This window comes from Apteryx mantelli, chromosome Z, assembly GCF_036417845.1.
Source record: "Apteryx mantelli isolate bAptMan1 chromosome Z, bAptMan1.hap1, whole genome shotgun sequence".
NCBI classification, from domain to species: Eukaryota; Metazoa; Chordata; class Aves; order Apterygiformes; family Apterygidae; genus Apteryx; species Apteryx mantelli.
Window position 1 is genome coordinate 76166038 of NC_090020.1, and position 17698 is coordinate 76183735.

The window sequence follows — 17698 nt, forward strand, 5'->3', positions numbered from 1 at the left end:
ACTGGATCTGAACGTGTAAAAAAAAATAGAAGTCTCTCTCAACTTTGAATGACTTTGATTTAGTACTGCAGTACAAGTACCCAGTAACTGGGTAGATATATACATACGTGAACAATACACGCTACAGGTATTGATCAGCTGAACATGTGCCTTAAAAGATGTAAAATCGTCACAGCTTTTCCAAGCAGTAACCTGACAGACAAGCTTATTTTACATTATCATTGTCTAGTTTAATGTAAATGTGAATACCTGCAACTATTTCAAAACATGAAGAAACTCCCACCTCTCTTCTGAAGCTTGAGCAATATGCATAAGAAGAAAGGCCAAATAAGTTATGAGTTATCCAAATGAAAACACAAAAAACAAGGAACCTTTCATGCATAATTGTTTCACAAGCTTCATCAACTCCCAAAGCAGTGGAACACTCCAGTGAGTTGTTTGCAAACCTCTGTCACAGCATAATAGATTTCCTCCTAATTCTTCCAATTCACATTTAGCAGATCCACACAGATACAATCTTCAAAAAAAAGAAACCCAACCTTCTTTTTAAATAAATTAAAACAGCTGATATCAAACAGACAGACATAATCCCCAGGGGATAATGGTTTGATGGACAAATTACTTCATATGTGCTACCACTTTACACATGTGCTGTGATCCATTACTCTCCACAGAGAAGTTGCTTTTATTGGAAGCAGAGGAACAAAAGTACATTGGCGTTTTAGCTTAATAAAGCTAATATCTTTCTTGAGCACTAAGGAAACATGTTCCTCCCTCAGAGTCTGAACTGCTGACCTCCCTCAGAAATAACTGCAGAAGAAAATGATAAGCTCTCTTTGTAGATCTAAAACTGGAAACAAAAATAACAATAACACCGCCCGCTTAGCTCCCTGCAAGAAGGAGGAAATCAATGGATGATTATAACTTCATTAACTTTGGTATGTGGTGCTACAGAGGTGCAATTCCTATACGGGAACAGCTCTGCTCCTGCAGATAGAAGGCATCATCCAAAAGTCATTCAAAACCCCCCCACAAAGGGACTATCCACCTCCCTAAGTATCATTTACACAGAAGCCAGCAGCGCTTGTGGTTGAAGTGTGAATCACATCACCTGTAAAGGGTGGAGAGGTAGCTTTAAAAACAGTCTGGCCAATATAACACATTCACTGTGATAAGTCTAATGGCACTTAGGTCAGAGGTTTGAGGGGAGGCTTGACCACTCTGCTTTTTGCATCACACACACAACAAGGGAAGTCGATCATCAGTAATTCTTTTCCAAAATTCTCCTAGCCAAGACATTGACTGCCAACATGCAATCCTGAGAAAAACGTGGTGCATACAATAGCAGCCAAGGTGTTACCAAAAGGCGATTTCGGTGACAAAGGGGGTTAAAGTGTTGTAGGTAAAAAGTAAGGTGAAAAGGACTCAATCAGACCTATTTCCTCAAAATTAAGCAGTGCACTAGAAGCAATTAATTCAAGCCTTTTCCTGATACGCATTTTTCCTGTGGTAGGACATTTAAAACACTAGTAAACTGCAGAAGAGAAAGATGCAAAGCAGCCACAGAAGCATAAACCCAGGGATTGCTATCTAACCATCTATGCAGTAAAGGAGAGGCTTGACACTAAGGAGACAAAACAAAGGGAAATTAAAAGAAAGAGAGGTCTTACCACCATAAAAGAGACCTTTGCGTATACGAAAGAAAGGTGGGGCTTGTGACAGAGAAAAGACAAAAGTGAACTACAACAACCAAACACGCTGGAGCACACAGAAAACCAACAAAGCCAGAAACCCCTCATCACCACCAGCTTGTACCATCTGCCTTCCCCCCTTCAATGGCCCCTGTAGGGTTCTGATCACCCACACTCTTTGTAAAGAGAAAGGTTTCAGAGCACTTGAAGGTGACATGGAAGCACATCAGCTACTAGCCAGAGGTATATTTCATAAAATTGCACTTACACCTTTCACACAAAGCAACCTGTGTTTCAGACACTCGCACTGTTACACATTTCAGAAAAAGTTGAAGAGCCTAAGAGCCATCTATCTTAGCAGATTTGGGTTCTGCTTTATAACCTGCTGGCTTTTATAGAGCTTAGCGGCAGCAACAGCAGAAAAGTACACAGATATTTTCCAGCAACTGCTGTGTTTTATCCTCAAAAAACCACCAAGTTCTGTAACATTCTCACATTTCATCTGAAGATTTCATCTGCAAACAGTCTTCTCTGGAGGAGAGTTTTAGGGTCACTGAGGCAATATTATTAAGGAATTAACAGGGAACTGCTTCCTAGCAGCATGCTTTTCAATGTTATGTCCAGTTTTATTTTTGAGGCAGAGAATAGGTCTTCCACCATGTCCTTACTCCACAAACCAACAGATCGCACTGGGTGGATTTTTCTTTTGATAGTCAACCTATTTTTCTTGGATTAATTTCAAGCAAATGCTGAATTTCTGCAAAAAAATGCTAATAGCTACCTAGGCTGCTGAGGTGTTAACACTTTAGAAAGTTGGCATCCACATGTGCACTTGATCTCCCATATTAGAAGTTAGATCATGGCAGAATGATTTACTTCAGCCCTTCCTGCCAAGTCTACTCAGTCTGTTCCTACCAGAGATGCCTCCCATTTACAACTTTCCTAATGCTGATGTGTCCAAAACAAGATGAAATGGCATTGTCAAGGAGGACATTGATTTTCTATTACTGTCTTTTAATGTCTTCCTAATAAAGTAAGAGCAGAATCTCTCTTTGCTTGGGGAGCATGTGTTTTCTGGTTTACGGAGGTTTCACGGGAGATAGCAAGAAAACTAGTAACTCCAGTTTACTTTCATCTGTCAGCCCAAAGTGGGTTCATGAGGAGGCTATCCAGCTGCTGAGCACTAGTCAGTGCCACAGAGGTGAAGCTAACTGTGTGACCTGAAAAAATTGTGCTCTTCCCTACAGAGCAGGATGATCCGGCGAGACAAATCTGGGCCACGCAACATTTCTATCTGATCTGTTTTACCCTCGGGCTGATGGGGAACAGGAGGCGCTTCTGAATGCCTCCTCCTGTACTGCCTTTGCCAGTGAGGAGGGAAGTGCCAGGTTTTCCGTTCACAGTGCCCTGAGCTGTCACTGCTTCTGGGGAGAGGAAAAAGAAGACAGGTCTGGTAGATCCTGGAGCTGCTGCCATGTCTCAGCACCTGAGTCTCCTTAGGGGAGGCAGACAAGGGCAAAAGATGGGCCTCCAGTGTACTCGCTTCCAGCAGCCACCTCCAGCATGCTGCTGCCGTCACTACTGCTACCAGTTCCAAAACACATTTGAAATTGGGAAGAGGCGTTTCATTTTTATGATCTGAACATTTCAAACATTAGCAATCTTACTCTTCTAAAGGTGCCCAAAGGACACATGCTGCAGCACCCCTGAACTAGCAAGACTTCCAGTTCTGGAGTCCCCAAGCATTGTATTCTAGATATCTTCCATACTTTATTCTCTGAAAGTGGCTGTCCTTTTCACAAGGCAACAGATTTAGAGACTCCCAGGGGAAAAAAAAAAAAAAAAAAAAAAAAAAGCTTAACTCAGCCTAGGGTCTGCATCTCACTGAGGTCTCTGCTTCCTCCTCCTAAAACATCCTGCCCACTAACAGCACTGAGTAGTGCAGTGCACTGCTCCTATACATTAGCATTTTTACACTGCTCTACACAGACTGCTCAGTGCATATGGGGGTTAAGTTCCAGCTGGGAAAGATGCTGTTAGCTGCCACCTGCACAGAAAGAAGAGGACTCATGCAGCCAGGAGCTGCTCTCCAGCTCAGAGAAGCTGTCTTCTCCCTGAATCTTGCAGTTCTCTTCACACTGTATATTGGAGAGCAATGGGGAAGCACCAAGCTGGAATGAGGGAGAGGGCAGTTTCATGCAACCAGGCCCCCACTCTTTCTACACCAAAGCTATTGCTCAGCATTTAAGTTAAAAGAAAACTTACTGCCACTGCAGAGTGAACAAGCCACAGATCTTCAGGCGTCACACAGACAGCAGGGAAGGAACAGACCCACACACTAACTAGAGCTCAAACCTCAGCAGTTATTCTCCATTGAATGTTGCCTACAGCTTAGTGCCTGGGACCCAACACGAGGACTCTTCCCCAGAATTGCTGAGCATACTGGGTACCATCAAACAACAACAGGAATGACTAGTGAGAAGAAGAATCTCCCAAACAGCACATACCCACCATTTCTGCAGCAGCAGTACAATCTTCCAAGTCGTCTTTGCAGATCTGTTCATCAGTGGCATAAAACCACAGGACACTAAAGCTAATATTAACCACATCCAAGGTACTATAACTACTGGTAACAGATCAAAATCTTTGCCTACTCACGACTATAAACTCTACTAAAGAGCCTGAACTTACCACTTGGTGAAGTGAATGAGCTCATGTTATCCAGAACTTAAGAACAAAACATAAGGGAAAACACCATGAAGAAAGTTAGAAGCAGGTATTATACTCTGCATTCATATGCACACATCTCCACAAAACAGACCAGCTTTTGTAGCAGAGAGCTTCCGACACAAACAGACCTCAGAGCACACCAGAAGTGTACCCATGGACTACTATGCAACCCAAAGACAGGAATGTGAAACTTTTAGTACAGTTAAACTGGTAGAGAAATTAGTGAGTTAAACTGAGAAATTATACAGCCGAGGACAGCAAATCTGATCTTTACCCTTCATACCATTCCCCCCGTCCCCCACGTCCCATTTAAAAAAAAATGCAGTGAGCTAATCGAAGCACCTGTATTTAAAACATGGATAGTAAGGCCTTTAACTGAATTACTGTAAGCTTGTTCTGAAAGTTATCGTTGAAGTTTTTGGAAAGCAAAGAAGTGGGGAATCACACTTGCCTCAAATAGAACTCTACACCTTGAGGATCTCTCGAATATATAGTTGGAAGAGACACACACCAACATACACTCTACCACTGGCTCAGCCCTCCCACAGGACTTGCACAGATAGAGTACAAATACATACACCATGCAGTTTTTCATCTTTAGTTCAAAATGCAAACCCTTCCCTGTCCATCAACTGACTTTGCGTCAACCCTTCTCAGCAAGAAATACTCTGAAGAGGGAAACTCTTATGATATATGCTCTTTTAGCAAGTGTTTGCTATGCATTGATGAACTCATGGGTGGAAACATCATGCCAACTCTTGTCTTAAGGAGCTCACAAGTGAACAGAAGGATGCCAGGAAAAGCTAAAACAAGCCCAGCTGCACCACAGAAGACAGTCACTGACATGGACAAAGGGGAAAAGGTATGAGATGTGAATGGAGAAAACCTGGGAGGCAGAGTGAGCTTGGGCACTGACAATCTAATGGAGACATTTAAAAAGAGGGAAAAAAAAAAATCAATCAGATTCAGTCAGATACAGACAGAATCGGTACAACTTTTGGCAGCTATGTTTTAGATGCAACGGGGAATGGGAATCTCAGAAAAGGAGTCAGCAACTAGATCCATAGAGATACAATTCTCAAGGCTGGTGGGAAAGGAGGAAGATATGGCACTTTCAACATGCAGAAGAGCAAAATGCATTATGATTTCCTGAGGGTGGATGCACAGGGGTAAATAAGGACAAATGGAGAGGGGAGCCAAAAGGGTTTGCAGGAGCAGTTTCTAGGGAAAGTGAACGTGAAGTAATCACAGCTGCCTTATCTCTAATACAGGAGCCAGTAGTGCCAGTTACTACAAGAGAGACACTTCATTAGTCCCATGTTCATAATGTCTGTTCTTAGATCAATGCAACCTCGCAAGATAAAGATGCTGTGGGGTACAAATGTATTTAAAAGGTTCCTAAAACAGAAGCGATAATACTTCATCGAGACCTGCAGCCTGCTCAAGTCAAGCCTAGAGCTGGCAAAGGGTGTCCACAGCACAGTCTCCAGCCCTGTTATGTTGACAGAGACTGAGAAATAGATGGGGTCTATCCTCTTCACTTACAGAGCAAGCCCCCAAGACTGTTCCTGCAGAACAACACGCAAGAAACTTAGCTGGCAGCACCTTTCTTCTAACAGTCTGAAATAAGAGCTTAATGGGCTGTCGGTCCTACAAGCGAACTTAGATCAAATTGGAGGCAAATGGACTGAGGGTAATCTTGTGAGTGACCAAAATTAGTAACTTATTTGTTTTTGGAATATGAACTACGGCTAGCACACTGAATAACACAGGCAGCACAGGCACTTCTGTTTTATTAGACTGTTGCCTTACAGATGATTGTAAAGGCCTGACCCTGCAAAATACTGAGAAAACAGCTCCCACTACAGCTGCAGAGACAGTGGGAGTTGGATGCTCTCTGAACCTCGTAAGAAGCTGTCTGCCCTCTGCAAACAAATACAAAAACCATATTCAGACCCTGTAATAAACTGTAAGAAGAGTACTGCAAATGGCAAAATTTCTTTCAGGGAGTTTGGTGGCTCTGCATGTCTAACTTATATTTTCAGAAACTGTAAATTCCTCCTTTATTAGGAGTCTGCTGGGATTATGCAAAGATTTATTCAAGATGAGGATGTCTGCAGCAGGATTTGTTTTAGCAGCACATTTCTGCTCATCACTTAGACAAAGCCTACAGCATATCATACAGAGAACTGCAGCCATGGTACAACCCAGAGCCCACCTACTTCTCCAGCCCTTCCTATCTCAGTACATTGCAGGAAGAAGCTGCTGCTGTTCTAGGGCATCATGTCCCGAGGCCAAGGTGAATTCCTTATTTTAAACCAGCTGGGATGACTATAAACAGCTTGCAACACAGCCTAACACACAGGTCTAGACCCCCTGGAGTCTGTCATGCAGCGCTCAGTCTGAATTCTCACCCACAAAGCAGCTGTCCACAAAAAAAACACTAGAAAACCCTGCTCCAAACAGCAGTACAACTAATTTGCTTAAGCCTCGTTTGCACCATATGGATGGAGAATAGGAGATTAGTAACAACAGGTCAGCTAGCAGCAGTGAGAAATTCTCTTACCTTCCATGGCATATTTCATATCCTGGGCAAAAAGACTCCACATGACCTCTGCACTGATCTTCCCAACAGCAAGCTCCTGAGGAAACCTGAGGGGACATTTGGGAAAGGCTTTGGCACATTTCAGAGCAATGGGATCTTCTTTATTCAGCTCTGAGCTAAACTTTAAGCTGAAAGGCTCAACATTACAGCCATTTCTTTCACCCTAGAGAGATAACCAGGCGGATTTTGGAGATCATGGACTGGTTGAGACTGGTTTTAGCTCAAAAAGCCAGCCACTGGATGCCTCTCCTAAAACAGAGGTATACAATAACTCCAGCAATGTGACCTCAATGCACTTGCACCCGTTTCCCTTTCTTGTCCATATTCCAGGTTTTTTCTAGGATTACGAGGCATTGGTGGCAGGCGAACACCAATCAGGTGTTCCGAGTGTTAAATCCACAACCTCTAGGGCAAAATCCACCTCTTCATGTATTATATAATGTCACATATCTCTCTCTCTCTCTTGCCCTGTGGGATTGTTGGAGGAGCATTCGCTGGTTATACAGACCAGTTTCAGGTTCCTTTGCAATGCTATGCCAACCCCACCCAATGCAATCTCCCAGCGCAGCACAAAATACCATGTTCCTAAATCACAGTGTAAGGCACTGTTACCGTGGCATCACTGTGTGCGTTAATATACATCCCAGAATTGGTCAACAAAAAAAAAAACCCAAACCCCAAAAACAAAAAACCAACAACTCTCACCCCATTTTCAGTTGCCTCCCTGAGTTCAGGATTGTAATAATCAGGGTGTTTGTGTTCGAACGCCATCGTAAATGAACCTTTTGAAACTCTTCCATCCCAATCAAAAAGTTAGTTATATAGACAGAGACAAATAAGACAGAAAGACAGACAGACAAGATAAGTACTTCTATAAATACACAACTGACAGAAAAGATAGAAAGCAGTTTAACAAATAAAGCAGAGCACACAGAGAGACTGCTACTAGCATTAGTCATAAAGAACATGGAAGTTTCTTACTGATTCAGGACTGGGGTATAAGAATTTTTGTCTTCTTCTATGATAGAAACTATCAAAGTGATGAGTTTGGGCCAGAAATCCAGGTTCCTGATGCTGGGACCCTGTTCCTCAGGAGGAAGATCCTGATTTTTGTTCTGGGAAAGAAGCCATTGGAAACACAGTGTAAGTTTAAAGGGGAAAGAAAAAGTTGAGAAACGTAGATCACCTTGTTCCTTACAAACTCCAAACACAAAGTATATTTGGGCATTTTCTTCCAAAGAGTTTAAAATTATTAATGTCTCCTGGCAACTTGCTTGATCTAACAGAAAACACAGTAACATGCCAAACCACGTCCGTAACTGGTGGCCTCAAAGCCAGAGACAACCCTCCTTTTGCCATGTACCATGCCAAGAGCAGCTCAGGCTAGGGCAAACTTGCCAAGACATCTTTTTCTCTAAGCTAATTGCAACTACTTGCATTTTAGTCACTTGTGTTGACTAATATATCCACACTGACGCATTCTGTACGCGTTAATGAAGAGTGGGCAGTAGAGCTCTCAGGGATTTGAGAAAAATTTGGGGCTAGAGGTACATCCTAAGCCCAGTGCAGAACCCTGGGTACCAGAAAACAAGGTAAAACTTCACTCCTTGAAGTTTATCTAAACTAAATACAGTTTCCTTGATAAGTCTACATGCTAATTAGCTTTCGCTGACTGAATCTTGCATCAAACCTTCCCTTCAGAAATATCTGCTCGTGAAATAAAATAGCTGAGGCTGGTAAAATGAATGGCAGAGCAATTAGTTAGTGTAAAACAATTATCATCCTCCACTTACTAATCAGTGCTCATTAATTGATTACAAGTTTTGTACATTCAGAAGATTACACACCACATAATTTTTTCCTGGCTTTTTGTATTAATTAGTATCCTCATTATCATCTTAAGCAAATCAGAAGCTTGGATTTCTGCCTGCTTATCAGTTACTCACAGGATCTGTCTGGTACTCGCGACTGTACAGCTCATGACAATTGTTGAAAATGTACTCGTAGGTGGAGTTGAGGCAAGCTTTTACACAGTCCTTCACTACTTGGCTGGCTCGGGGTGGGCTCTGCAGCTCTTGAACCTGCAAGGAGACAACAAAAAAAGCCAAACAAAACAGCGTTCATAAATCAGAAAAAGAACAAGCCACCAGTTTGAGAACTACCCGGGACTCAGCGGCTCTGCTTTCCAGAGCTTGCACTGTCAGTGACCTGAAGCCATGTACGAGTCTGTCTCTGTGGCTTGCCTCCCCAGCTATAAAACAGGAGTGACAACACTCATGCACTAGCAGGATCATCTGGAGCATAAGAGAGATTCTGAAGTGCCAAGGAAAGTTCTTCAGAATACATAAATCGTGTGGTTTGGTTTGGAAAGTCTGAGCCAGGCACACACAATTTCTGCTAAACTTAAAGGATTTTGCTATAATGCCAGCAAACCTTCTTTTCAACCATTGGAAGAACATGAGACAGACTATCAGAGCACATGACATCTGATCTGGAAAGTCTTACTGAAGACCAAACACTCGCATGCCTTTAAATACAATACGTTTCTTCAAGGGCATTCTCCTTCACCAGCTCAACTGAATTTTAAAGCACACCAGAATCCTTAGTGACCTGCCAACTGATACTCCATTCTCCTCTTGCAACATCAGTTCTTTTATTTCATTGTTACATTACTTTAGAAAAAAATTACAGGTCTACTTTAAAACTACAACAGATAGGCAGGCATCATCCTGAGAATACAACTATATCCTGAGAAAATTTTGCTGTTGTCACTTCCTCTAAACTTTTCAGAGGATTTCTATAAACCAAACTTTCAATACATACATGTTGTATGAATCAAGACTTTCAAAATAAAGTTCTAAAATACTATTCACCAAAGGGCTTAAGATTAGACTCCTAAGCACTTCCTGAAATAGCTCAAATGAAAACTTGCTTTGTTTTTGAAAAGATGAAAGCTGCTAAGTGCTAAGTAACATGTGTGCTAACCTACTGCAGCAGTTAAAAAAAAAAAAAAAAAAAAGTTTAGAAACAGAAATCAAGAGTTAAAAATAATCTCATTACACACTGCCAGAACAATAAACTTAACTACAAGACAGGCACAGTAACATACACAAAAACTCTCTTGGGTCCTTATTGATGGATACTATCTCATTCAGTATCTTACCCTCCAAGAAATAAATTTAAAAATATTTACTAGATAAAAGATGGTGAAGAGATGGTTGTGACAATTAAATGATATAGACATAATTTTATATGAAAAACTTCCTGATGTTATTAACAAAATAACTTATCATTCTAAAGACAGACAATATGCCTTTTTCTTTTTGAAGAAAGTTATTTGTGCCATATTTATGACTTAAGAACCCTGTGGAAAAAACAGCATTAATCTTTGTCAACCATCATACAGTGACATAGAAATAAAATGTGGATGTTTATTACAGGGTCAGCGTAAGACCTCCACTGTCTTTCTGTGGAGAACAGAGGCGTGAAATAATAGTTTAAAAATGGAAAACCAGCTCCTGCTGCAAAGCTATAGAGGTCTCGTTCCCATCCCCACCCGTAGCACTACCTTCATCCTGAAGAAGGTGATGCTGGTCAGCAAATCCACTGTAGACTTCAGGTCCTGCAGCCGTTCACGGCTGCTGGCTGGGAAGTTGTTCTGTTGACATAAAAGGGAAATCCTGTTGGAAAGCACAGTCAGATCCCTGCAAAGCTTCAAGCATGTTCTAAATAGGGAAAGCATCTTGGAAACATTTCCTGTTCAAGAAGCTTGTACCAGTCAAAACAATGCTCAATAAATAAGGCCTTTTATTGCAGGAGCTCATCTGTTTGCTTAATTTAATAGCTTCTCATATGGATGCAAAGTTTGTGGATGCCAGGAGACTAACAACCCTCAGGGAGAGGAGGCCTTTCCTTGGCCCCAGGATGAGCAGGCTGTGAGCAACAGCCTCGCCACCTTCAACCCTGGCCTCCTGCCTAACCACTGGGCTGGTCCTTTCCTTCTTGCACTCCCTGCTTGGCTTTTGGCTTCTCTTCTGAGATACCAAAAGATGTAGTATATTTGCAGTCTCTCCAGAAGAACAAAGTGGATTGAGAAGGAAAAATGAGCACTGTTCACCACAAGAAGTTATCTTAACCACTTGGTCCCTTGTAAGACCCAATCTGCCAACATAAGCCTTTGTCCTTCAGTGCCTCCTTTGCTCTAACACACTTTTATTTTACATTATCACCCTGCTGTCTGTAATGGTTGTTTCTCCTTCCACTCTCTGAGTTCCACTGAAATTAAAAGTGCCATTGTCCTTTCCAGAACTGCACACACACAAGTATTTTTTATATATATATATATATAATATATATATATGCATGCATATATACACACACACACACTGTTATATATATGCCGAATACATAGAAACACACCCCCAAAGCAGCAAGCTATTTCTTGCAACAGACTGCCGCCTTTCTGACCTCGGGCACCATTCCCTTCCCTGCGTTCCCACTCTTTGCCTCCTGTGTCCTTTCACAGTGTTAAGGCTCCTTAGCATGTTCTTACATGCCAGCTGACACGCTGCTTTTGCTACAAGTAAAATAACAAACGCAACTGCACTTGCATAGTGTCTTCATATTTGCCCATTCAAAAACTATTGACACTTTCTTTTTGACAAATCCGCATTGTTGGTTACTCATTGTTTTCTTATAAGTGCTTATGAATAGCTTGCTGTTTCAATACTGGGGTGAGGGGGATTTTAATTGGAGTAATTTGAATTGTAAATTGCCATCTCCTCTTTTTAAAGCTGGAAACTGTAATCCCTTTTTTGGTCTTCCAGAACTTAACCTGCCCTTCAGGTGTCTTAAAATAATCACTAGCAGGTCTCAGATGGCTTCAGCCCATTCTTTAAGTATACTACCAATTTTATAACCTCTAAATTATTTAAAGTACACTAATCTTTCCCAGTCCTTACCTAAGGTCTTACTTGTTTGTCCACACCTGAATGCAGTTTTTATTGAAGACCAGACAAACAGAAAGGGACCAACACTACAGCTTCTTGTTGCCACGTGTTGGTAACTCTTCCTCTGCTATACAGTGGATCAGTGCTCTCTTTGGACCTTGCCTTACTAGTAATGCACTTTTAGAATAGCTCATTATACAACATCCCTTTTATCTTTGTTTTGTGCCTTGCCCTTTCTGTCCCTTTCTGTTTGTCTTCCTAATGCATTCCTTCTCTTAGTCCACTCATGTTTCCCTTCTCCATATGTTTTATTGTGTTTCAGATAGATGAACCACCCAGAATATGATTTTTTTTTTTAATTCGAAGCTGATATTTTGCCACCATTTTTTAAGTTTCAATGAAGCAGCATTAGTCACCATTTATTGCATTTCTGTTGACACAGGTACAAAACAGCTCAAAACTATTCCAACATCTCCCCTGTCAAAGAAGGAAACTCAATACCCCAAACAAGCTAGGGCCATTCAGTTGATAGCTGGAGTTATTAGCTAGTGCTAAATATCAAAAGGTTTTTCCACTCTCACATGGGGGCCCCAGAAGGCAGGGAGAAAGTTTCTGAAGGAAGCCATGACAAAAGGAGAGGACTTGCATTTGATGTGAGAAATGGTATTTGAGCGTGATACCATTCCTCTCTATATGCAAGAGCAGAGACTTCAGTGAGCCTAAATGCTGACTACATCTCAGGGCCACAAGGCTGAGGTGTCAGCAAAATGCTTCCAGGACTCTTGTTTCCTTACAAAAACTTGTAATTAGTGTATTCTATAAAAATAAGAAAAAGAAAAAATATGTAAGGAACTTCTATGCTCCTGCTTCCTTACTCTACTCTCCAGGAAGGAATTAAAAACAAAAAAAGCCAAGTCACATGGCAAGACTATGTTGACTCTGGAATAGCACAGAAAGAAACTAGAGGGTTTCAGAAGCCTGATAGACCGATGCCAGTGTTTGAAACACATCTTCCTCTATCCCTCTAAGTGGGATCTCAACCTTAGAGCACATCTTATAGATCCAGAGTCAGGGACAGTGATTAGAGTCTGCCAGATCTAAAATATGCACAACACAGCTGTGGGTCCCCTGAAAGATTCCTGTCTTTCTAAGTGAAAACAGATCTGTCTGTTCTCCCTTTGTAGCTTATGCCTGAAGTAGCTGAAGAGGATTCAAAAGAATTAATCTAATTCAACTGCATTTCTGAGAGAGGATCAGAGATAAGTATAGTTCACAATTTTTAAATTATTTCAGAAGTCTTGAGGTAGTTATAATGCAAGAAAGAATATGGTTTAAGTGCTATCCAAAAGGAAACCAGAATTATGCATCTGAGCAACAAGCTGGTCACAATTCCATAAGACACAGAAATTACCCCAAAATTCAGACATATGAGAAAAATCCAAGCTGCCTGTTTCCCCTCTGCCCATGAGAATTACTGAAAAGATTCTGCTTATGGACACTTACCCTGTACATCGAAAGATCAATGCGAAGTGAATTATGGAGCTGGTCCAGAAGTTTCACAAATCGTTCTTTCTGTCAAGCAGAAAACACCAATAAACATCACATATCATCACTGTCCAATTGATGCTCAGAGTAAGAAGCAAGATATCAGAGAATTAGCGTCAGATCTCAGGAGAGTGGGAGGAAACTGTATTGTACAAACAGTATTTTCTTTGGATTCCTACATTTGCTGTTACACTGTAATTATTTTTGAAGCTTGTAAAACACTAGAAGTGTTGGAAGAATACTCCATTATCATTTTGAAGTAGAGGTAGAACGAAACAACCCTGATATCTAGGATACAATTTGCACTAAGCTTATATTTTAGAGAAACTGTTCAGAGGTGAGCAAAAGAACAGGCATAAAAGGGTCTACTGCAAAGCAATGACACAGATCCAAGATCTTATGTATTAGTTCAATGACAAGTATTACAGGTGTTTCATGACTACAACTATCTTCTTGGAGTCAGGTCTCTCCACAGGATCCTGGTTTTGCATTGTGATCATCTCCGCATTCAAATCTACATATTCTCTGTCTGACAGGGGAATTCGAGCTATTGCAGATAGTTTCCCAGTGTGCTCAACTCCACCACATATTACATGACAAAGAGTTGAACTATTAGGTGCCAGGCTTTTCTTTTCTTTTTTTTTTTTCTCCTTCCCCTCCCCTTTAAGCAGTCGCTGTTTTTAAAAACAAAGTTCTGAAACCATCAGACTGCACGTTATATTTTATCAACAGCATCACCACGCAGAGTTTAATACAATTTGCTCATTTCCATACCATCTGTGCTCCAGTGCAATTTGAACACAAAGAGTAAACATGACAATGCATTACACTGACGAATATCTAAACTGTGTGAAGATGACAATAAACCACGTTCTGCTTTGTCTAGAAGAGCTCTACAGCTTAAAGCTCCTCACAGATCTAACGTTCCTTAAACAGAGCTAGTTCTTTATTGAAAGGCAGAAACGCCATAGGCAAATCAAATAAGTCCGGCTGTAACATCACCAAACACAGAAACATACCCCAAAATTGGAGGCTGCAAAGCGGTCCGAAGCAGACACATTCGTGGAGGCAGTTGTGTGCGCGTAGTAAGCGTTGATATTGGCAAGTAAGGTGCTCATCACAGCTGGCACACCTGGGCACATGTATTTGGAGGAGAGACATGCAAAGTGCCTGCAACAGAGAGGACAGTCCTGGTCATTCTGGTCTCTCTTGTATAGCACAACTTCGTTTTCTGCCTATAGTCTCCAGAACCAGCTCTCAGCCCACTGTTTCCTACCCCTTTAACAGCCACATGGCTCTACTCAGCACCCTGCACAGATGCAAGTTCTGCTTTCTCCCTTCTAGCAAGTCTCCAACACCTTGAGTTTTTTAGAAAGATACCATCAAAACAATAGATACTATAGAAACAAGAACAACTCCTACACTACAGCCCTTTCCACACTATAAAATAGCTGCTCTTCTCAACAATTCCTTGTCAATAACTTGTGATTAGGTGAAAGCTTGGGTCCCAATGCCAATTACAAGAGTCAAGCCTGACACAAGGAGATTACTATAAGTTTTACTGCTCCTTGAGGTAGCCACAACTTCTGAGGTGACATGAGGCAGCAGCAATTGCAAAGCATTCGAGCACAGCGAGATCACACACTAGTAGTTGTGTGCCACGCTGATACTCGATTCCTTAGGGCTAACCCTTCCCTCCTGCAGGAAGCATGCAGGCTCATCTGCATTTTCTCATTTAGTTGCTCTCATTACAGTGCAAGGAACCCTCCTGCAGGAAATCTCAAAATTATTCCAGAAGCATTTGGGCTTGTGAAATGATTAAACAATCACAGAAAATCCGTTAGACACGAGGAAAAAAAAAAAATCAGAGCTTAAGAAGGCTGATATGAGAAAAGGCAAGTGAATTTCATTCCAACAGACAGGAGAGTTGGGCAATTTTTAAGTAGTTCTCTGTGCAGGAATCCTTACAAACCTCCCAAACCAAATTTAGGAGCAATTTTCTAAATGTAGCTTTCTCCCCACGGAGCTGATCACAGACATAAGATTTTGTGCAAGTTATCCTGAAAATAATTATAATCAAAAAAGTTCCAGGGAGAGGATTTCACACAAATTCACAAACCAGTATTTCAGACAACCATATGATACTGATGCCTCAATGTTAGCTTGCTGGCTACATGACACCCATATACCAACAGGTCATTTAGGCACTCTTGGTAAATAAAGATTGAGACTGATCAATAAAGGCACATCAAGTGCTTTTGTTTAGCTTGAGGAAGAAAAGGCTTAAGTAGTGGGGATCTAATTGACATCTTCATTAATTAATAGACAGGGTAGAGTTAGCAAGAAGATGGAGACAGATACAGTATCTGAGAGTAAAAAGACAAGTGGCAACATGCAGCACAGGAAATTCCGACTAGGTTTTTCCAACTTTTCCGAATTTCTTCTCCAGAAAGCTCCTGTCCTTGGACAAGAGAGAGAGGTGGTGGTTCACCATCCTTGGAGATTTTCAACAAACTGAACCTGACTCTGAGCAACCTGATCCAATTTCCAAGTTAGCCCTGCTATGAGCAAGAAAGACGACCTCCAGAGGTCCCTTTCAACAAGTCTACAGAACAATGATGTTCCCTTTTCCAGCTGGTTCTTTTTTCCATCTTTGAACAAATGTCTCTGAAAGACCTATTTTCCACACACAAACCCTATTTTTACTATTACAAAAATCCCTGAAATAACAATATCCACAATGTGCAGGCAGACTAACTGCAGCTATTCATGATAAGCCCTCGACAAGAACATCCAGTCACGGCAGGCATCTCATTAATTTCAGCAATTTCTTTCTACTTTGGCTTAAATCAACAGATAGAAGGGTGCTTGCAAGGAGACATAAGTGCAGATCATAACTAGTCCAAGGACATTAGGTTGACTCAAAAACAAATCTTTCAGCTTCAGATGTGGACTTTTTTTTACATTAGTCTGTTGCATTTAATATTACACTTGAAACAAGAAATGAGCTAGGTGTAGTACTACTAGTCTCTAAAAGAAGGGCTAATCCCAAACTCAAGTTCAAGTACAGTGACCAAGAAAATGCTCTTGAAGATCAAGAATTATATTAGCCTAACTCCAAACGGTACAAATCAGTGGATCCATTACTCAAACTTCCTATAAACAGCTAGTTCTCAACAGCATCTGGGAAAGCAGTGTTTTCACAGGACTGTATCAATTCCCACAACAGACCTGTAGGATTAACACTTTCACAAAACTTCTTCCCTTCTAACACCACCAGAAATCTTTACTGGGATCCTCGGACAATACCTTTTCAATGTGATAGTGTTTAAATAGACATTTTAGAGTCTTAAAACAAAAGTGGATCAATTATCAATAATAAAGTACACTCATTTACACTACTGAGGTTGGTGTAACGCCTTAGAACTCATTTTAAAGGCAAAGATGCTCACACAAACTGCTCTGATGGATGCCTAATTCCAGCACTTTCAGACATTAATTTCTAGACTTTGAGGAAGGTAGTGATTCAGAGATAGGCAGTCTCTTCCTGCTCACAGTAATCCCTCAAAGGAGTAGCTGGCAATGCCAATCCCCTCACTACCAACCAAATTTAGTCTTCGGACTCAGAAAAGTCACATCAATTAATTAGACTGAACATTTGCACTATGGACTACACAAAAGGCATCTTACGTCATGGCCTGGTATATTGATTCAATGCCGTAACGCATCGCAAATTCGTCCACTATCTCTTGAGCTGTCTCATCAAAATACACCTTCCAGGCATCATCTCCTTTGGCATCAGGAATCTTCACCACCCCATTCCCTTGCACGTCTGTGAGATGGTGGAAGAGGTTCTGAAATACAAAACAGAAACAAAATTATATGCGAAGATGCTGAAGCCTCCAAGTGAGTTTTGTTGTCCTGCTTGGAACTGCCCTGAGAGAGTAGACACTGAAGGCAAGTTTCCTTCCCCTTCCTCTTTCCTTCCTCTCTGCCCACTATGTATTTTTCCGCTTGACTTGTTTTTCTTCTCGAGTGTTCCCAGCCAGATTTTTCACATGCATACCTACCGTTTTACCCACCATACTTTGTGAATGGTATAGAGGAGTGCTTCAATGCAGTGAAATAATAGACTAATTAGTTTCCTGAAACCTACACATTTCTGTCCTCAGAAAGAA

General features: G+C 41.3%; 1 protein-coding gene across 1 annotated transcript in view; it reads right to left on the bottom strand.

Moving 5' to 3' along the window:
• The window catches only part of UNC13B (unc-13 homolog B), a 106857-nt gene that overhangs the window by 45962 nt on the left and 43197 nt on the right, over positions 1-17698 (bottom strand). The window contains exons 11-17 of the mRNA XM_067316455.1: positions 17211-17374; positions 14540-14690; positions 13479-13547; positions 10595-10684; positions 8973-9107; positions 8008-8141; positions 6988-7073 (exon numbers count right to left, since the gene is read on the bottom strand). Of these exons, the coding sequence (XP_067172556.1) occupies positions 6988-7073; positions 8008-8141; positions 8973-9107; positions 10595-10684; positions 13479-13547; positions 14540-14690; positions 17211-17374 (829 nt within the window). The remainder of the gene's footprint in view (positions 1-6987; positions 7074-8007; positions 8142-8972; positions 9108-10594; positions 10685-13478; positions 13548-14539; positions 14691-17210; positions 17375-17698) is intronic.